The 23,096-nt window shown below is 35.0% G+C and overlaps 1 protein-coding gene across 1 annotated transcript in view; it reads right to left on the reverse strand.

The window, feature by feature from the left end:
- Positions 1-23,096, reverse strand: part of DNAJC10 (DnaJ heat shock protein family (Hsp40) member C10) — a gene marked incomplete at both ends in the record, with an annotated part of 130,674 nt that overhangs the window by 86,389 nt on the left and 21,189 nt on the right. Inside the window, 10 exons of the mRNA XM_080689372.1 lie at positions 2,387-2,547; positions 5,125-5,244; positions 8,963-9,110; positions 9,376-9,429; positions 10,776-10,909; positions 12,290-12,445; positions 13,482-13,583; positions 15,789-15,905; positions 16,201-16,328; positions 21,599-21,713. Coding sequence (XP_080545498.1) covers positions 2,387-2,547; positions 5,125-5,244; positions 8,963-9,110; positions 9,376-9,429; positions 10,776-10,909; positions 12,290-12,445; positions 13,482-13,583; positions 15,789-15,905; positions 16,201-16,328; positions 21,599-21,713 — 1,235 coding nt within the window. The remainder of the gene's footprint in view (positions 1-2,386; positions 2,548-5,124; positions 5,245-8,962; positions 9,111-9,375; positions 9,430-10,775; positions 10,910-12,289; positions 12,446-13,481; positions 13,584-15,788; positions 15,906-16,200; positions 16,329-21,598; positions 21,714-23,096) is intronic.

The following is a 23,096-nucleotide window of genomic DNA, read 5'->3' on the forward strand; positions in this document are numbered from 1 at the left end:
GAAAGCAATTTTAGAAAATGAATGAATACATATCTTTAAAATAACAGCTCTAAATAGTTGATATATTTCGGATATTCTACAATGCCCATTTAATTCCTGTAAATTTTTTTCCCTCAGGGTTTTCTGCTTGATATGCATTTTCTAGAAGTTTTATACTTATTGCAAAAAAATCTCAATTAGGAAAAAACCATTTCTTCAACTTTTAACAGACAAAATGGAGAACATTTTCACTATAATATAGCATGAAAACAGGGTATCTGTTTATTTTGCCAAATCACGAATATTTTTTAAAATAAATATTGGTCAGAAACAGAATTTTTAGGAGATGCCTGAAAACCCAGGTTACCTCTTTTCAGGCCTGTCACAAAACTTTAAGTAAAAAACAAAACAAAACAAAAAAAACCCAAAAAAAACCAAACAAAAAAACCCATCCACTTTGTACAGTATATAAGTAACAGCAGAGACAGCTCAGTAGAGCCAGACACCCAAAACACCATTTCAAGAAGGAGCAGTCTAGGCCCGTAAGTAAACTTGGCCCATGGTCTATTTTTGTATGGCCCTGAGGTAAGAATGATTTTTATATTTTTAAAAGGATCATTAAAGATAACAGCAACAAAGATGTGACAAAGAACCACAGATGGTCTGGAAAACCTAAAACATTTAATATCTGGCCTTTACAGAAAAAGTCTGCAGGCCATTTATGCCAATGCTGTATAGAATTCAAACAGTGCAATCACAAGTCCAAGGTGTAAATATCATTAATTTCCACCATGAATGTAGCTTTAGCATTCTTAAGATGTGTCTTCTGACTCCATTTTCACTTTTTTGTCTTTTCAATTTTTTCTTCATCTTCAGAGTTCATCCTGTATAAGAGTGAATGAAAGGGAAAAGAAATATGACTTTATAATGTTTAAAAGTAAGGTAAAATATAAGCTGAAATACTTTTTACCTTTTCAGAAAGTCAATATTCTAACAATGGGAAAAAGAGAAAAAACATCTTAGTTTCCAACTGCCTCAGCAGATGTCACAGATAATAGTTTTATATACTTCTTAAGTTACATCTAATATTGTTTTTAACTTAGTATCAGATATAATATTCTGGTTTATAACTAATGTTTTTATTTTGAATATTTAACTTCAGATAAAAGCTATCCATTTTAACATGAAACAACTTAAGCAAACTAGTACTTCCAAAACACTAGAAAAACAGGTTTACTTGGTAAACAGTGAATACAGATTCATAACTGTTATCTTTTAGATTTGGATACAAGTATTTGGGAAGCAGGTTGTAGGGTTTTTTCAATTGAGGGCTGCAGTTTTGAGCTGGATTATATTGTATTCTAGTATTATCCTGTATTTTAATGTGGTTCTAAAAAGTCAGATTTCTCTAGACCTCTCCAGAGGTTGTGCTGTTTTGTCCTTTTGCTGTATATGAAAAGAATGTAAGATAATTCATATATGATTATATTAGATTCCACTAAAAATGTACTCCAACATTCACAGACTCTTTTGTAAGTTTGTAAATAAGCTGTAGAAAGATAGTGATTTAAAAGAGAAAAAAAGGAAGCCTTTTGAAGAATAATAGAAGAGAGGTTGTAATGCTATTTAATACATCAAAAATTCAAGAAAGGACCAACATAAGTAATTGGTTTCAGTATACATTTTGACTATATCAAGAACAAAAAAAATTGCTATCCTAAATATATTGGTGCTCTAATATTAATTATTCCTAACAAATCAACTCTTTATTTACACTGGAGAAATTTACAAATGGCTTTATTATACATTTCATATACCATAAAATCCTCACAATTAAAGGAATTGTATTGTCTTTATAATATCCACAGTTGTGCAACTATCATCAAAATGAACATTTTCCATATCCAAAAAGAAACTCCTTTTAACACACTACCAGTCACTCCAATTTTTGCTTTTCCCCCCACTCTTTGCCAGCCAACTGCTTATCTACTGTGTTTCTATTGATTATTCTACTCTGTTCATTTCACAGAGAATTATAATAACTATGTAGTCTTTAGTAATTGGCTTCCTTCCCTGCGCATATGTTTTCACAATTCATAGTGTTGGAGGATGGGTCAGTAATTCATTCCTTTATAAGGCTGAAGAATATTCCATTGCATAACCGTAACTGTTAATAGTTGATGGACATTTGGGTTTCCATTTTTGCTATTGGGAATGAATTCTGGAATGAACAGATGATTTGCATACAAGTTTTTGTATGGAACTTACATAATTTATTTTTGTTAAATGGTTTTTGTTCAAATTTCTAAGCATTTCAGTGTCTAGAGGCTATATTGTGATTAACATATTTCCCAGAGTAGAAATTTCCAACTCTATTTTTTGAAACTTCATTTTACATGTAACGCACACTAAGAATACATTTTGGTAACTTTTGCCAAAGGCAGTTCTAGGCTTAGTTCTCACCTTATTTCTCTTTCCTTGATTTTGGAGAGTTTCCAATTTTCCAGAAATTAAGGCAGCAATTGTTTTTGCATCTCTGGCATTTATGTGCTCTTCCCAAATATTTCTCTAAAATTAAAAACACTTGTTACCTTATTAAGTACTTAATCAAAACATGATGTTTCTAAGAAACTGCATTAAAATATGCTTTAAAGTTCTTTTGTTCCAAAACTTTTAAGTGCTTGAAATTTACATTTCAAGGATATAATGCTGGAAAGGCACAGTTAATCCATACTTACAATAAATACTAATCATTGTGTTATAGGAGCAAAAGTAACTCCTAGGGAAAATGCTTAGCTAACTTCAAAACCTCTAAACTGTGCAAGAAAAGATGTCCCCAGAGGACTGAAATCATTCTAATCCAATTCACCACTGGCAATGACAAACCTTGACAAACCATAATACTGGAAAGAGATGCCTATCTCCCAGGTTTCATCTGCTCACAGCAGGAAGGTGGTTAAACAGCAGGGGCAGAAGCAGGTCAATGCATCAAGTTCTGCTTATTTTGGATCAGAAACCAATGGTTCCTTATTCTCACAGTGAACTCCAAATCCTAAACTTGTTAGAATTTTATTTTTGTGTAGAACAGCCTGCTTGGTTTGTACATGTTTACTCCAGTCATTGCTTCGCTTGGGCCTTCCTGTCTGTTCATTCTATCAGTACTTTCCAAGCATCATTCTACCCAAGCAGGACTCTAATTTATGTCACCTCATTTCTTAGGTATTTATTATGAAAAGTAGATTTCCTTTGGAATACTAGCCATTATCTCCATATCTCCAATGTTTTGTTTCCCTCAGGTTGTTTTTAAGATAGAGATAGCTTTCTTTCTTTTATTTTATTTTATTTTTTTTGTGGTACTGTGACTGCCAGAGCCTTGCATATCAGCACTCTACCACTGAGCTACAACCCCAGCCTTCTTAGCAAATATCAAAACCTCCAATGAAAAACCTAGATTTGTAATAATTTTAGATTTGTGAAATTGATTACCTAATTTCTTTAGGTGTTTCAAATAACTATTAATAACATCAGGTTTAACCTAATAAATATTCTCTCTTAAAGAATGAAAACATTTGCAATTATTTACTTTCAATGTTTTACCACAAAATACTTGTTTATCACAATTCTTTTTTCAGAGGAAGTAAGTTTATTTTTTGAAACTTAATTCATGTAGTATAAAGCATTTTGAAGAGACCCTGAAAAAAAATATTTGAGGTTAGCAGTATGTTCTTAGTGACATCAGTAGCTACTATAACCTTTTGAGACATTATTGTTCCATTTTTGTTCAAATGGCCACAATGGCATTAGCACTGGATTAGTAACTGTTATCAGTTGCATTCCAGGCAGAATACCATCCATTTACTTTAGGAAACTATTCAAATCTGCCTTCCTTATTTTGGGTTTTGCTGGCCATCACTATCATTTGTATAGCTTTTCCACATTTTTGAGCATTGACCTATCAGAATTAGAATTCTTTCCACGGTCAACTTTTAGATAGAAAATGATTTTATTTTTTGGCTGCTCTCTACATGCTAATGAGGTGTATTACTTTCAAAGGATCCCAGTGGGAGGGAACATACTTTACCTTCCACCACACTGCAATCTCCTCAGTCTCCCTTCTTCTATTATTTATTTTTCCTCCCTTTTTAAAAAATTTGTGGCAATGGAGACGGAATACAAGTGTTTCCTACCTCTAAGTTACACTTCCAACCCTTTTAAAATTTTGAAACAAGGTCTTGCTAAATTACTAGATGCTGGTCTGGAACATGTGCTAACTTAGGGAGAGCCTGTTTCAAAAATAAAAAATAAAATAGGGCTGTGGATTCAATCTCCAGTACCTCAACAAAACAAAACACCAACTTTCCTTCTTTCAAATTGAACCTAGGGCCTCATACAAGATAGGTCTGTGGTAGAACATTTGCCTATGTCCCCAGCCATTATACTAATTTATAATTTATTATAAAAAATTCAGTCTCAAATTCTGCTTGAAAAATATATCAAAAGTTTTTGTTGATGAGATTACAGTTTTATCAAAAAATATTCTTATCATGAGTACTTTCAGTTACCAATTTATTATACTGGCTAAAAACATATCAATGATCTCAGAGGATGTTTGCAAACTTGCTTTCTGTTAAGAGTCCAGTGGTAGAGCTTTATTTTTTTTAAACTGGGAGGAAAAAAAAGGCATTGTTAGTGGTACCCAATAGTAATTATGACTGAACTAAGAACTTTTACTTTGTAATTTAAGCTACTAATAAATATCTCAAGATAATACTCAGCTACTAAGGGCATTTCAAAAGTATTAATACTTTTCCCTTCATGAAAAGAATTAATGTAAAAATAATACAAATTCATTTGATAAAACCTCATGAAAAATAACTGCCTTGTATTATACAATACAAAGATAACCACCCAGTAATATTTTTTAGGTCTTTCTATTCATGAATACAAATTTTAAGGCAATTGAGACACACCAACTGAGACAAAAAACCTTTTTGAGATAATTTGATATATAAGTAAATAAGGTTATTTTAATAATACAAAAAAATGACAGGGGAGAAAGAATTAGAAAAAAGCATTACTTAGACTGAAGACAAATATCCTGAGCCTGGCATGCCACAGAATGGAACACAGAAAGCCTGGACATACCTTTGTTTTTTCATAGGAATAAAATTTAACAGTTGGATAGGCTTTGATACCAGCTTTCTGGCATGTCTGGGCATTAGCTTGACAGTCTACTTTCCCAGCTTTCACTTTTCCTTTAAGCATCTGAAAAAAAAAAATTGTTTTTCTTTTTCCTCTTAAACTCTTTTGACAATCACAAAGCATATGACCCAGAATATTTTAAATTTTTATGTATTTAAGAATTTATTTTAAAATTTCAGTTTAATTTTTTCCATCCAAACAAGCTGTTTCCAAAATTTTCCTGGCTGATCAAGCATCCTATGATCACCACCTCCAACCCAGAAGTAAACACTCCTTTTCCTTATCAAGAACATGGGAACCTTCAACGCTAAACTACCTCCCTTTACCCATCACACTCCAAAAGGGTTTCTTCCTGGATTGCAATGATTCCTCCTGCTACTAGTGTGTGTCTGCTTTTTTCCCCTCCCTCCATGGCAGTCCAATAGTCTGTCTACTTTCACCCTTCCCCATCATCCTCATATTTGGCATTTTAGTCTGGTTTCTGTTCTTACTGCTCTGTCCACTGAAAATGCTCTAAGTTACCAGTGATGACCCTTGATTTCCTATTCAATTATGAATTGACCTGCTTTACATGAAAGTTTTATAAGTACCTCAAACACAACAAATTTGAAATTAATCCTTTACTCCTTAACCCACTCTTATTCCTGTCCTATTATTAATAGTTAGAAACTAGGGTCATCCTAGACTCTTCTCTCGCTCTCATCTGTTATGAACATTATGTGTTTATTTATATCTTTTGAATTTGTCCCCTTCTATTGCCACTGACTTAATCCTGGTTCAAGTTATCATCTTTCACTTCGGAATAATTAAAATACCTTTGCTGCCTCTAGTTTGATTCCTAGGGTTACTGAGTATATGGACTTGTATTAAGGCACCAGAAAAGTTGCAAGAATTATTATTTTGTGACACTGGGGATTAAATCCAGAGGCATTCTATTTCTGAGCTACACCCCCAGCCCAATTTTATTTCTTACTTGGAAACAAGGTCTCACTAAGTTGCGGAGTGCCTCACTAAGTATCTGAGGCAGGCTTTGAACCTATAATCCTCCTGTCTCAGCCTCCCAAGTACTGGGATTACAAGCTGTGTGCCACCACACCTGGCAAGTTGCAAGAATTATATCTATGAAGACAGACACTAAAGATCAGAGAAATCTAGAAATGTAATTTAAAATGTTTCTATGTTACATGGAATGTTTATTTTACATATACTTTTATTTTTGATTATTTATGGGAGAAGTATCTTTTTCTGTTGGTTCTTGTTTAGCCCATTGATGTGACTTCCTAAAGTGTAAAATAGGTCCTGTCACACCCAGTGTTTCTCATATAATGCTTATATAAAATCTAAGCAGTATATAATCGCTGAGTTAAGAGTATGCATTTTGAAGCGGGACGTGGTGGCGCATGCCGGTAATCCCAGCGTTTAGGAGGCTGAGACAGGAGGATCCAGGTTCGCAGACAGCTTCAGCCACTCAGTGAGGCCCTTTGCAACTCAGTGAGACCCCGTTTCAAAATAAAGAATAAAAATTAGGGCTGGGGGTGTAGCTCAGAGGTAGAGTGCCCCAGTTCCATCCCCAGTACCGTTTTAAAAAAAAAAAGTACGCATTTTGATAGTGTGGGGGAAAAGGATTAAATTTCCTGCTTCTTGCCTACTTTTGAGCTTCAGGTTTTGCTAGTCCCTCTTCTATATTTATAATCTGGTAATATTAGACTAACAGGGGATATCCCAGAAATGCTCTGCTTTCCTACTTTAGCAAATACTGTCTTCTCTGTTTAGAGTGCTTTCTTGCTAACCCTTTCAAGTGCCAAACTCCTAGTTATTTCTGTAATTCTTGCTCAAATACTAACTTTTCTGTGAAGCTTTGTCTTCTAGTGTGAGTCCTCCATTCTTCTGCTCTTAAGCTAGCTTCATTATAGCAATTATCCTGTTATATTATTTGTTTTATATTTCCACTAGCTTACAATTCCCTTTCATACATGAAATCATTATTTTTTCATCTTTGTAGGTCCAGTGGGTAGGATAATGCTTTTTGTTTGATATTTAAGATTTGTTGAATGAATGGATCTCCTCATGTTTAATAATTCTCTACTATATTCAAGAGATAATCACATTATAAAGTTTATAACTAAGTTTTTAGTACATGAGAGATGAAGGAATAAAATATTCTGTTAGGATATTTTGAGAAAAGAAAGCATCAGAAAGATTAAGTAGACAGAATAAATAACCTCTTATTTGAAGGAGCTGTCAATAACTAAAATAATCTTTTATTGCTTATAGGGCTTTTAAAAAAAACTCTCTGCTTGAAAATATTTCTCTGCCTTGGAATACTAAGTTTTTGTTTTGGATTGGTGCTTTTTCAGTCTAATGAGTGTTGGATAATGGCAAAAGTTCCTGGGTTGGCAAGGATGCTATCAATCTGGATTAGGTCAATATGACTTATGACAGAAAGATACATAAAAACTGGGACTGTAGGTATATTCAGTTCAATTTCATTAATTGATGTAGGCACTATGGAAACAAAGATGGTGAAGACAGGGACCTTGCTTTCAAGAATTTCACAGTCTTTTGGAAGAGAAAGATATGCACATAAATAACATGCATTATAAAAGTTCACTGATGGAGGACAAAGTACCGAGGAGACAGTGATTAGATGAAAAGATCAGAGGACACAGAACCAGTGACACTGGAGCTGAGTTTTGTAGGATAAAGAAAAAAAATCCAAAAGACAAGACATTTCGAAGACAAAGCAGTACACATGTAACACTACATGCCCAGAGAACCTGGAGTACTTTGTTGTAACTGGAGTGTGAGGTTGGAGACAGAGATAAAACTGAGAAAGCAGAAAGGGTCAGATCAGAGACCTGAAGTTAATGAATGCATATGAATCAATTTGGTTAAGCCAGGGAAGGCAGTATTTTAGAAAGATCACCGGGTTAGCAATGGTGATGGTTTGAATAAAGAGGCTAGCAGTAAACATGCATAGGCGACAAATGAAATACGTTTGAAAGACAGTATTGAAAGGATCAAATGGTTTCCTGGACAGCCTGGAAAGTAATCAAGTACTGGTGATGGGGAAAGGAAATAGAAGCAAAGAAGGAGAAGTAATATTTTTTACTTTTTTTGGTAGTGGTATTGGAGATTCAGCCAAGGGGCATTCTATCTCTGAGCTACACTCCCAGCCCAATTTTTTAACTTTTTGTTTTAAAACAGGGCCTTGCTATATTGCTGCAAGTCTCACTAAATCACTGAGGCTATCCTCCAACCTGCTATCCTCCTGTCTCAGCCTCCCAAGTACTGAATTCCAGGTGTGTTCCACTATGTCTGGCATATTTTTTATTTTTATGGTTACATAGCTTATGATGTCATCAACTTAGATGAAAATGTTAACTGAAGGCTTTAATTAAAAAGGAAGAAATCAGCCAGGTGTGATGGTACACGTTTGTAATCCCAGCATTTGGGAAGCTAAGACTGGAGGATCACAGTTCGCGGACAGCCTCAGCTACATAGTGAGCCCTTTGCAACTCAGTGAGACCCTGTTTCAAAATAAAGAAGAAATAGGGTTGGGAGTGTAGCTCAGAGGGAGAATGACTTGGGATCCATTCCCAGTACTGAAAAAAAAAAAAAAAAAAAGAATTAATCAACTGCAAAGATTAAAGTTATAGAAATGAAATAGTTTAAAATTCAGAAGAAACTTCTAAGAACTGCATTAAGAATATTTACAATGTTTTATGGAATTATAAAAACATGCATGTGACTCTTACTTACATAGATAGATAAGACTTACCCTAGCCAAAAGCTCAAACTCTGGAGCAAAATTTTGGCAAGGTCCACACCATGGAGCATAAAAATCAATCACCCAGTGATTTTTCCCTTGTAAAACTTTTTCATTGAAAGTCTGAGGTGTTAAATCTGTAGATACTTGAGGTAAAAATCTGTAGCAAGAGATCCAAATCAATTTTCATTATGTAAAATCAAAGCAAATAATATCTAAAAATGTAATAGTATTGCAAGGCTAAGTAAAAAATGATTCTAAAGAATAGCAGTGTAATAAACTTCTGTTCTATCTTGGTAAAATATATATCTAAGTAATTTAAAATGCTAGAACCCTGAAAAACCCACAAAAAACTTATCTATACCCATAAAAGGAAGGTATACAGCTTTGACTCTGTTTTTATGCCATGTACTTTGATTACTCACCCTAGACCCCAGATTCGTAGGGAATAAGCATCTCTATTCCAACCATTGTAACTACTAAGAGAAGAAGAAAAAAAGAGTAAGTTGTAATAAGTATTTTCTTATTGTGGCAATTTAAAAATTAAAGTTAGTTGATCAATTTTGTGTACCATCTCTCTTCTCAGACTACCTAGGTACAAATACGAGTTAGATGGCTGCCCAAATAAATATAGATATATTTACCTCTTTTGAGGATGCTGTAGATTGAACCCAGGCCCTCCTATATGTTAAGAATGTATTCTACACTGAGTTACATTACTAGCCCCAGGCTTGGCACCTTCTTCTTCTTCTTTTTTCCTCTCCAGATAAATCAGAATATCTCTCTGCCTGTTGAACATCTATTCTGAAGGCCAATGGGAACTTCAAAATTCTAAATGTCTAATACGACTTTAGTTTCTAAACCTTTATTCAAGTTAAGACTATTTGTTATATTCTGATCTAGTTTTTAAGAATCATGTCCAAAGCTACCTCCAAAATCCACTTTACAGCCCGGCATGGTGGCGCACACTTGTTATCCCAGAGCTTGGGAGGGTGAGGCAGGAGGATCCCACAGGTTCGAAGCCAGCCTCAGCTACTTAATGAGGGCCTCAGCAACTTAGTGAGTGAGACCCTGTTTCCAAATAAAGTATAAAATAGGTCTGGGAGTGTAGCCTGGAGGGAGAAAAGCCCCTGGGTTCCATCCCCAGTACCCCCCCCCCCCCACAAAAAGCACTTTAAATGATTTCTCCATAGTTGTAATTCTTTTTTCTTTTGAAATCCATGGCTCATTTTTGTGTCTTTAAGAGTAACACTCCTAAATGAGTGATGTGTGCATGTATGCCTCTACCATATTGTACTCCATTAAGGTCTATGATTGCAATGCACATATAAAAAAGTACGCCCCCAAATAATAACACTCATTATATTCTACCTTACGTTTGAGATTTTTACTTGAAATAGACAGTAAGCCAGTCCTGGATTATTTGAACCCCAGCTTCAATCTCTAGCAAATATGTGACTTGGAAAGTTTTCTGAAGACTAAGAATCAGTTTTCTTTTTAGGAAAGGTAGTAATTCTTTCCTCACAGAGCATATGTGAAGACTAGTGGAAATAATGTGAGTGAAGAATTTAGTAAGGTACCTGAAAGCAAGAGGATTTGATACATGTTAGCTCTCCCTCTCATCTTCTTGCTTACTTTATTAAAACCTTCTACAGCCCTACTGTTCAACTTTCTCTTCTTTTTCTGAAGTGCTCATTGATATATCTTAAACATGGTGAGCTCCCAATAACTATTTCTTGGCCCATTATTTAGTTACAATAACTTAGATGTTAACTGTGTAATTAAGTGACATAATAAATGTTTTCAAATTTGAGAGAATACTTACTGATACTGATAAGCTTTATTTGATTTTTGGGGAAAAAATCTTATCTCAGGGTATCTCTGAACATTTTCTTGGGCACAAAAAGATTGATACTGTTGACAATCCACACTGCCCACATTAATCAGTCCAGTTAATGTCTATGAAAGAAAGAAATGGTGATATATATATATATGTATATATATAATATACATACAGTGATTAGAATAACACTACTTGTATAATTTTTTCTATGTTTATAATAAACACTATAAAATGGTTATTATTTTACCAGTGATTATCACCAAATAACAATGGATAGGCCAGGCGTGGTGGCACACGCCAGTAATCCCAGCATTTGGGAGGCTGAGACAGGAGGATTGCAGTTAGCGAACAACCTCAGCGACTACTTAGTGAGGCCCTTTGCAACTCCGTGAGACCCTATTTCAAAATAAAGAATAAAAAACAGGGTTGGGGGCGTAGTTCAGAGGTACAATGCCCCTGGGTTCCATCCCCAGTACCACAAGAAAAAAAAAAAAAAAAAAAAAAGGATAGGATGAATCACCTAATAGACCATTTATACTAATGAATTTGAAATCTACTTTGGTAATTAAGAACTTATCATGTTATTGCAGATTAAATAACTGACTTCATTCACTAATTATATGAGAAAAATCTGTACTTCTAAAATTTAACTGTTAGAAATAAAAAACTATGCCGGGCATGGTGGCGCACGCTTGTAATCCGAGCACTTGGGAGGATGTTGGTTCATGGACAGTCTTGGCTACTTAGGCCCTCTGCAACTCAGTGAGACCCTGTTTCAAGATAAAGAATTAAAAATAGGGCTGGGGGTGTAGTTCAGAGGTAGAATGTCCATGGGTTCCATCCCCAGTCTGCAAAAAATTAAAAAAATAAAAAATAAAATAAATAAAATTCAAAAGCTAATGAAGCTACTAGCAATAACATTTGAAAAAATTTCTTTTTCTAATGGAGGCAAGCATTGCAGATACTTTTAGGTTGATATCCAAATTAAAAATTTTATTAAAGAAAATCAAAATGTATAGCCTTAAAATGTCAAATGATAAGAAATCACTTTAATTCTTGTTTTTTTTTCTCTTTAATCTTGGATATGAGATAATTAATTGCATTTTCCATTATGGTATTTAAATAATTATTTCCAATCTTTCATAATTTGCAACACTATTTGTAGGAAAGTTTCTAACTATACATGTCTTACTGCTCAAGAATCTTTTTCTTACATCTAAGTCCCATAATATTGGTAAAAAAAATGATATCTTTAAGCTCTAAAAACAAAGTAACAGAAAAATATTTAAGGAGAAAATGGCAATAATTTGGTCAAAAGTACAACAGATACCACACACAAAACAGTTCAAATAATAGAAGCAGAGGTGGAATCTTAATGGTATGATTAGGGCTATTATTAAATAATCTAGTTGTAGGGGTTCATTCATCTCATTTTTAAAATAACTGTTAAACATTTTTAGTAAATGGAAAAGACTTAAATAAGTATTTTACTCTACCCGGGCCATTCTCTTCCACTCTGGCATTAAGACTTGACACGGATGACACCACGGAGAGTAGAAGTCAACCATCCAGACTTCATCATGCTTTCTTTGTTTAACTAGTTCGTTGAAGGTAGTGGGTGTAAGAGAGACCACGGAAGGGTTCCTAAGATCCTAAAGAAAATAGACTATTGTTTTTCATGTCTGAATTTTGCTTACTAGTTTTTTTAAATCAAGGCATAGTTTTCCCTTATCACTATCACTAAAACCATTGTAGGAGAAGAAACCAGGCAACTCAGGGTGTGAATACATACTATAATTAAGTTTTAAGAGCTGCTCAGCTGGCTACATGGGCCATATATAATTGGGTTCAGGTTGGTTTGGAAATGACTCGTTAATTACTAATGGAAACTTTACTATACTACTTTTTGGCATTTTGACTAGAGATATTATACAATCTCTTTACAGTTTATATGTTCCAAATTATGTTTTAGTAAAGCTCTATCCTATAATCAGGTAATACTAACAAAAAGGTTAGCTATCCAAGGAAAACAAAACAACAGCCGGGTTCAGTGGTGCACATCTGTAATCCCAGTACCTGGGAAACTCAGGAAGCCTGCAGGTCCGGAGGCCATGCAGTAACATAGTGAGACTGTTTCAAATAAAAAGGGCTTACTCAAGAGGTAGAATGCCCCTGGTTCAATCTAATTACCAAAACCCAAAACCCTCACCAAACATTATTTGGAGGAGAGAGAGATGAGTAGAAAAAGTAGGATGATCTAGATTTTTTTCCTTTCTTAGAAGACCCTTTATTTTAGTAAAGACCATTAGAACTAAGAATATGCTGCAGAAACAGGGCACTTTTGTGCTAATCATCTATCAGGATTGGCATAAGCTGTCCAGGTTTGATGCTATGAATATAGGGAGCTTCTGTTTTCAGATAAAAATGAGGCAAGGGGGGTATTAGAAGACTTTATGTGAAAGTCGAATTTCACACATTCAATAAGTTTCTGTGTACACCTAGGCATGAAGGCAATATCTTAAGTTACAAACACAATATAGACCTAAATTTTAAAAAGCCATTTCCTTGTCAGAAAATGATGCCTTGGCACAAAGAGTAAACCCCATTATTAACCATTAGTAAATCTTGATTCAGAGTGTATATATACACAGATGAATTTTTAGCTTTAGGCAGTAATTTCAAATATACCTCTATGAACTCCAAGATCTGTTCAGCAGAGTGATGTCCTTCATACTCATGAATGCTGGACTGGTTGAACACCACTGTTGTTGGATAAGCCTGAATGTTGTACTGTTAGGAAGAATACAAGTTAAGCATAGATGTTATATATTACTCATTTCTTTTAAATTTATAACCAGTTTTCCTTTAATAACAAGTTTTTTAAAACCTACTGCTAAATTTCTGGTGACTGAGAAATTTTAGCCTAGCCAAATCTAGCAAAGGAAATAGTCATGGTTGCACTAATAAATACTTGATCCTTATTTAGAGCTATTCCATTAGTAATAAATACCAAAGGCATAAAAAAATTAGGCAGTGAGTATGGGTAATATGTTTGGTATCTTTTATTCTCTTGAAGCAAACTGGGAAGAGGCTGTAAAGAATAGGTCTTATCTATAACTTCAGTTATTTTTAAAAATCATTTTAAGTACTCTAATTTTTCTAGTAGATGCTGATCAAGAGTTATGGAGAAGATGGGTTGGTGGCCCACACTTGTAATTCCAGTACTTGGGAGGCTGAGACAGAGGATCACAGGTTTGAGGACAACCTTAGCAAGTAGTAAGACACTATTAACCTAGCAAGACCCACCCTTTTTCCAAGTAAAATAAGGCTGGGGGTGTAGCTCAGAGGTAGACTATCCCTGGATTCAATTCCCAGTCCCCCCCCCCACACACACACACAGTTACTGAGAGGCTAAGTGACTTGGCCAAGGTGAACCTACTGGTGAGTGGCAACTAAGTAGTGAGCGGCAAATCCTGGCCTCTATTTCAGGTAATTCTGAAACCATATTTTAAACTCTTATGATTTACTTATAACGCATTTAATAACTTAAGATAAAAAGTAGAAAAATCTAAAATTCAAATAAGACAACTATGTACTGCAGTATTTTTGTATCTTTGGTTGGCATGTCTGTTTTAAAAACACAGGCTTTATTTCCTTTCCATCTCTTTCATCTTTTAATGAGTTAGAACATTTATATAAGTAAACTTTCATGTATCATGTAGCTAAATTTATCTACTCCTGGCCACTCTTATTTCATTTATACCCTTTTTCTACTCCCATCCCAAGGTTATTTTAGAGAAAATTTCAGAGACTCCATCAATACTGCAGTATATTTAAGATACAAGAATTTCCCACTAATAAAACCACTTTGCTAATTACACATATAAAAATTAACAATTATTTGAAGTCTTCCGATATCCTATTGGTCTTCAAATTTCCCTAGTTTTCTTTAATTTTTTGTTATTGCAGTTGGTTCAACTTACATCTAAACGTAGTTTTAACTACTGCATTTGACTAATTTCTTTTATGTGTTTTCCATTTTCCTCCCCCACCTCCTTCAATGTATTTGTTGAATAAACTTAGTGTTTGTCCTATGAAGTTCCCCACAAGCTAGGATTTGCAGACTGTATGCTCATGTGTAACTTACTTTGAGCCTCTGTCATTGGATTTCTTCTATAGTAACAGACCTGGAGATTTGATTTAATTTAGGATTGATTTTTTTTCCTATCAGAATTACTTACAGATGGTATTATATCCGTTCATAATAAGATATAACATTTCTAGTTCTTTCTGGAACTGAGGACTAGAGAATAACTTTTTACTTACCACCTAAAAAATATTTTCATGTTAATAGATTTCAAAAAATTTTCCATTTTTTAAGCTGGGTGCAGTGGCCCACACTTGTAATCCTAGTACTTGAAAGGTTGAGACAGGACTGCAGATTTAAGGACAGTCTCAGCTTCTTAGTGAGGCCCTCAGCAACTTAGTGCATGTCTCAAAAGAAAAAAAAAAGAAAAAAAAAAGAACTGGAGGTGTGGCTTGGAGGTAGAATACCCTTGGGTTCAAGCCTAAAAAAAAAAACCCCAAAAAACAAATCTGCAAAAATTCCATTGTTTTAATTTCCTTGTATTAACTATACTAGAAGTATGAGAAAAACCAAAGAATAAAAATTAGTCTGCCAAAAATGTAGTATTAAAGAAATATAAAGATATTAAATGAATGAAAAATCATGTAAGCATTTTATCAGGTCAATGAAATATTTGTCTGAGTTTGATAAACAAGCCTTTATCTACAGCCAGCCCTGTTGTCTATTCATAATTTATTACAACCATAATTTTATATCATTTTGTTGAAATTATTTAATTTCTTACTACTTCAAATAAGAGATGTACTATTAAAATCATTACTTTGTTTTAATATTAGACTGTGAAAATATTAACTAGAATAAAATTACGAAAATATTAACTAGAATAAAATTTTTATATTTTATCTTACCATATTACAGAGGCCTTCATGAACTGTACAATCTAGTGTACCAAATTTAAGCTGACCATAAAGAAGTGTTGATGCTTTTCGTAGCTCTGGTAATAAAGCACGACATGGTGGACACCACTGGGAAAAGAAAAATGTATTTATAAGTACTGTGCCAAATGAAACAAAATCCCATCATTTTTGCAACAAGCAATATGCTACGGAAGACAAACTATACTTAGGGGCATTCCTACAGGGCATATACTTAATGCTTGGATGGCTAATTAAATCAGTACTCATTTAGAAGCAATATACAATAGTTATCAAAACTGAAGTATATAGTTTTTGTACTAATGGTTCTGGATCATCTAGAAAATGTTATGGCAAAAAGACAAATTACAACAACATTGAAATCTGACAGATATACATAACTTACAGGAGCAAAGAAGTCAACAAGCCATGGTTCTTTGTCATTGGCAGGAAAGTTTTGAGGTCCAAGTGTGGTAACATGAGAATTAACACTTTCTTTGGCAAATGCAAGTATATCATACAGAATTTTCTTTCCTTTGGAATAGCATAAGAGAAAAAATTAAAAGCTGCATTCTGTTTTTTTTAATACCCAGAGAAACATTTCCAAAGTTGCTGAGCGCCTCACTAAGTAGCCGAGGCTGGCTTCGAACCTGTGTGATCCTCCTGTCTCAGCCTTCCAAGCACTGGGATTACAAGTGTGCACCACCACGCCTGGCTAATAACAAACATTTTAAATACAGTATATCCAAACTGAAGCTGAATCCCCCCAAACTTTTGCTTTTTCACCTCTACCTTGCAATGGCATAATCATCAACCAGGTGCTTAAAAAAGATTTCCCCTAGTGATCCTTGCCTTGTTTCTCTGCTCTTGTATTCTACCTTCATCCATTCTATTGCTTACCATATCTCCAATCCCACTGCTACTGCCTGAACTTAGTCTGGCCTATTGTAACAGCCATACGGGTACTTCTGTCCCCAGAACCTCATCTCCCAATTAACCCATTTTCTATATTGCTACCATTCGATCTAGAAAAAATGTCTAGTCATATTGTCTCCTTATTTAAATGCCTCTTAGAGTTTGCCATTGTCTAAAGAATATACTCCCGGGCCTGGCAAATAATCTTTCTCAATCAGAACGTGGTTTATTTTCCCAATTGTCCTTTGATTTATTTACCCAACGGTGAAGATTAAATTGAGCATCTACTATGTTTCAGGTCCTATTTAAATGGTATAATATGAAAAAAAGTGTAATTTTTCTCCTTAGGAGCTCATGCTTCAGCAGAAGAGATATTTTTAATACTATTTAGATAAGAAAACCAGGTGTGGTGGTGTATGCCTGTAATCCTAATATTTGGGAGATAAGTGGGTTGCAGGTTCGAGGCTATCCTCAGCAACTTAGCGAGGTCCTGTTTCAAAATAAAAAATAGGGTGAAGGATGTAGTTCAGAGGTAGAATGCCTTAGGTTTGATCCCCAGTACCACATACAAATATGGACCTAAATAATAGCACATTCTTCTGGTTTTCTTATACTTTAGCTACTTTTTCAGTTGCTTCATAGTTTCCTGTGTTCATCTCTTAAAGGTGATCTTGATTACTGATTTTCTATTTTTCCTTCTCTATTCATTTTTACACAAACTCATTCTGTCAAGGTTTTAATTATCAAAACAAATAATTTACATCTGTATTTTTCAACCACAATTTATTTCCTGAATCCCAAGTCTATATTCAACAGTAAATTGGATGTGTCTCTTCCTTGTAAACTCATCTAGTATTCTTTTCCTCACTGAATAATGGTAGTTACTCAACTGCTAACTCACCAAGTGAGCAACATAAGAGTTAACCTTGACTCTTCCCTTTCTTAATCCCCCACATCTCAATAATCATCAAGATATAATGAATTTATTTTATTGGTTTTTGTACCAATCTGTATACCTATCTTCCTTATTCTCTTCATTACTATCCTTTTGTTAAGAGCCATCTTCTTTTACATACTCCTAAATATATCAGGCATCCGTCTATTCCTCTAATACTGCTCACATCCATTCTAGGCTGCCAGTAGCCTTTCTTTTATTCTTTATTTTTGAAACAGATTCTTACTAAGTTGTTGAGGGCCTCACTAAATAGCTGAGGCTGATCAGGCGTGGTGGCGCATGCTTGTAATCCCAGCATTCGGAAGGCAGAGACTGGAGGATTGCGGTTCAAGGACAGCTTCAGCTACTATTTAGTGAGGCCCTTTGCAACTCAGTGAGACCCTGTTTCAAACTTAAAAAGGACTAAAAACTAGGGCTGGGGTATAGCTCAGAGGTAGAAGGCTCCTGGATTCCATCCCCAGTACTGCAAAAATATAAAAAAATAAAAATAGCTGGGGCTGGTTGTGAACCTGTGACCTTTCTTTCTCAGCCTTCAAGTATTGGGATTCCAAGCATGCTCCACCACACCCAGCTGCCAGTAGCCTTCTAAAATGCAAATCTATTTAAATCTATTTCTTTCAGCTTCAACAAATGTCTCTACTACGTCCTCAGGATAAAGTTCAAGTTCCTTGACCTGATGGATACACATAATGTGGACTCCTGCTGTTCTCTTGAAACCTCTACTCCTTTCCCAACAATAAACTTTCTAGTTATCCTGAAATTCTTGTTTGCTTAAGATCAATAAGGATCTCTCCTCTCATAGCTCCTGAATTCATGTGATGGTTCTTGTACCTGGAAACTGTGCATCACCACTTCATTTGGGTAACTATTACTTATGCTTCAGATCTTAATATAGAGATTATTTCTTCAGCACTTTCTCTAATCTCAGAAGATGGTTCCTCCCGTTTCTTCCTAAATACAACCTATGCTTATCCTTTTTGGTAGCCAACTTCCAAGACAGCTCCAATGACCCCCACTTCACATACTCCTACCATTGCGTTGTACTAGGCTTGGTATATGCAATTAATAAGACTATGGGGATGTGAAGGTTCATCTTGTCTGAATTGAGGAAATAAGATACTGTTGCTTCTGTCTTGTCTCCCTCTTGCCCTGATTACTCACTAGCAGCCCTACAGAGAGGTCTACATGGCGATGACTTGGGCTTCCTGCCAGGTGAGGCTTTCTGACAATCCTATAAATCAGCTTGAATCTATAGACCCAGGAGTTGCAGCCCTCACCTACTGTGACTGCATCATTAAGAAAAAACTTGAATCCAGAATCACCAAAAACAATGTTTATCTTTTTAAGCTGCTAAGATTTGGAGTAATTTATTACTCAGCAACAGAACACTAATACTTTTCACTGCAGATGTTTCATAATGTTCCCTAAGGCAGAGATTAAATACAGTTCATATTTTTCCCCATTTCTCATACTGCATCTGGGACACAAGGATGCTCAATACCCGTTTAAATCTAAAACAATACAAAGCATATTATAAAGTTAGTAACAGCACATAAAAGAAAGTGCTTAGGGAGTCACAATAGACTTACTGGGGTGGCAGGCTGCTTTAAGTTTTGAAGAGAGATTTGGCATAAACTTAATCTATTGAGGATATTTTGAGGACATAGGAAGGAATAATTACAGTGCAGAAGAAAAAATTCAAATGAAGGCATAGAGGAGTGAAAGAGCATGGCAAAAGATTATTAGGAGGGCAAATGTAGGAGATGAAGTTGGAAAACTGGCAGAGGCAAACCATGGAAGTACCCCATTCCCTTAACAAGTACTTACTGAGTTCCTATTCTGTGACAGACATCATTTTAAGTGCTAGAGATACAGTAGTGGGCAAGCATTGTTGGTGCTATGCTAAATAATTTGAAGTCTGTTCTAAAATAAATTGGGATAATCAAGGTAAAAAAGTGGCATGAAAGTGGTGTTCTGGGCCACATCTACAAGCAAAACTGCAAAAAGGACAAGGAATCAACTGCAAGTAGGAAAGCAGATGGGCAGTCCTATAGCAGTGTGAAGTTACAGTTGGTGAAGATGTCAGATGTGAAAACAGGGCAGCAAACATGGGGGCTGGGGCTGAGAAATATTTTAGAGAAAAAATATATAACATCATTATTAAAATATAATCATTTCTAGCACTTTTAGACTCTGATATAGTTTAGTAGCATAAGGCTAGGTTTTAAAGTCAGACAAATTCTACCTTGACTGGTTTTTAGTTCACTGTCACAGGGCAAGTTATTTAACTTTACTGAGACTCAGTTTTCTCCTTCACTGGTGGCTATAAGGATGAAAACGGATCCTCTCTGCAAAGTCTACAAGTCAGCAAAATGTCTGACTTGTAGAAAGTAATGAATCAAGAGTAGTTATTAGTGTGATCTTACTAAGCCTTTATTCATAGGGTTCCTTCAGTCCATAGGGATTTACTTCCTCTTTTTCTTTTGGTACTAGGGACTGAACCCAAGGGCACTCTATCTGGAGTTATACCCCAGCCTTTTTTTTTTTTTTTTTTTAAGTTTTTATTTTGAAATAGGGTTTTGCTAAGTTGCCGAGGCTGACTTTGAACCTGTAATGTTCCTGCTGCCTCTTCCCTAGGACTGGGATTACAGGTATTACAGGTGTGTGCCACCACAACTGGCTTGGGGCTTCACTTCTTTTACCTATGTATTTGCTTTGGAAAACTGAGCATTTTATGATCAATTCAAATACCACCTCCTGACCTGTGCTGTGTTACAGAGAAAGTCTGTACATATGATCTTGTTATAATTTATGCAATATGCCATTAAAATATTTTTGTCTCCTTATAGATTTCCTTTCTCCTATCCCTACCAGACTGTATTTTAAACTTGAGAGCAGAGTTCATGTCTTCTAACTTTGTAGTCTTTACTAGGCATTTCACCAATACCTGTTATTCACTTAACTGTATTATAGTGGGTTAGTTTGTGTTTTACTTTTGCTACATTTGTCCTTTTTTAGGACAGGGACTCTGATGTCTCTGAAACTCTAGGAAATGGGATAGTTCTGAAAGTGAAACCGAAGTCCCAAGTAAGCTAAAATGTAGCAATAGAATCTGAGTGAAGTAATAAACAGTTAATGGAGAGATCTGTTAGTCCCAAATCCAAAACAATGTCTAGAAATCACTGATAGTGTGAGAGTGGCTGGGATGCTACAAGTGGCACACTGGAGTGGAAACTCCAAGTGCTGCTTACTTTTCTTCTTCTTCTTCTTTTTTGTAGAACTGGAGATTGAACCCAGGGGCATTCTATCTCTGAGCTACACTCCCAGCCCTATTTTACTTTTATTTAGAAACGGTCTTGCTAAGTGCTGACACTGGCTTTGAACCTGCAATCCTCCTGTCTCAGCCTCCTGAGTAATGGGATTACAGTGTGCCATCATGTCCAGCTAGTATTGCTTTCTTTTGACAACATACAAACTCCTCACTACCCTAAAATGTCACCACCAGCATTTTTGCTAAAACAGTGATCCAAATATTAGGAGAAAGGAGTTTACCTTAAAAAGAAGAATAAAGAGAATAAAATGATCTATAATTCAAAATGTCTTTTCCCGCCGGGCGTGGTGGTGCACGCTTGTAATCCCCGCGCTTGGGAGGCAGAGACAGGAGGATTGCGCAGGTTCGAAGCCAGCCGCGCGCGCTGGCTTAGGAGACCCTGTTTCCAAAATGAAAATGTAAAAATAGGTCTGGGAGTGTAGCCCAGAGGTAGAAGGGCTTCCATGAACCCCAGTACCACAAAAAAAAAAAAAAAGTCTTTTCCCATATTTGCTAAATGAGAGCAAAACTTATTTACAATAAACATGCCCACACAAAACAAAAAACATTCAGAACATTTCTACTTGAAAATAAGGTAAATTTTTATCATTTTTCCATTCTTACCATGATGAATTTCATATTCTTTGGTTCCTTGTCCTTTAAATACTGCTAGACATGGCTGAAAAACATAGAGATTACTACAGATGCCTGGTGCTGAGGAACAGTCAAACCTTCCAACCTAGAGTAGAAAGAGAAGGTTGATTTAGTAGAAGCATAAAATCCTTAAGTATTCAATTTTTAAACTTTCATAAAGATGACCCAAACCCCAAATGACATTCCTCTAATGATGCTGCTTCTCAACAGAATAGATTATAAAGACAAAGAAATTATTTATTTACATTTAATACTGAAACTTGATTAAGTTAAAGAATGCTTCCCAGAGAGTTTAAAAACCTGGGAAGAAATTTCCAAGAAAATGTGAAGTTATTTAAAAAACATTCCCCCCAAAATATGTGATGTTTATTTAATTGTGGAATAAAAGAGATAACTTTTAAGTGACATGCCTTAACCATAAATAATGTAGAAAAAAGTTGTTTTGCCAAGCGTGGTAGTGTGTGCTTGTAATCCCAGCCTTCAGGAGGGCTGAGGCAGGAGGATCGCAGTTCGCCTCAGCTATTTAGTGAGGCCTTCCACAACTCAGTGAGACCCTTTCTCAAACTAAAGAATAAAAAAAAAGTAGGGCTGGGTTGTATCAGAGGTAGAATTCCCCTGGGTTCCATCCTCAGTAACACACACACACACACACACACACACACACACACAAAGTTGTTTTCAGAGTGTTAAATAAGACAACATAAATAAAGCAGGCAAATAATATCCTCCTAAAAATATTACAGCATTTAAGACACGGAACTGATTAAGAAACAACACATCAAGAAAAGGAAAATGTACCAGAGAAAATAAACTAGAGAAAAATAAGACCTATTAATTCATTTAAAATATTTTTCTTCCAATCATATTAGAAATGATGGCAAATAAATGGAAATATAGATTATTAATATATTACTTTTGGCCTATCAGGATAATGAAGATGATAAAGAATGATATCATGGTTGGCATAAATGTGAAGAAATATCCACTCACATGCTGTCAGTGAGATTATAAATCGATAGTAAACTTTTTGGAAAGGTCAAGTAATAAAGATTACAAAACCTTTGATAAAATATATAACCTCCAGTCAAAAATTTTTGATGCTAATAAATGGGCAAGTATTATATCATTTAATATAAAAATAGAAGCAACGTAAAAGTTAAGATTCATTAAACGATTATAGTATAACCACATAATAAAATACTATTAACCTTTAGAGAATAATAAAGATGTATGTATGTGTGTGCATATATTTAAAACCCTGTGAAAAAGTTTGATATTGAATAGAAAAGTTTACTAAACAGTACTGATCCATTTTGGTTTAAAAATATACATATATATTTACATATATATATTAGAAGGATCCAAGACAGCTGAAAAGAGGTGTTCTGGGACTGCCTCCATCACAGAGGAGGAGGAGAAAGAGCAAAGAATGACTGTAATGGGAGGAGACAACTGAGGAAGAACAATG

The sequence above is a fragment of the Muscardinus avellanarius genome (assembly GCF_963383645.1).
Source record: "Muscardinus avellanarius genome assembly, chromosome: 2".
NCBI classification, from domain to species: Eukaryota; Metazoa; Chordata; class Mammalia; order Rodentia; family Gliridae; genus Muscardinus; species Muscardinus avellanarius.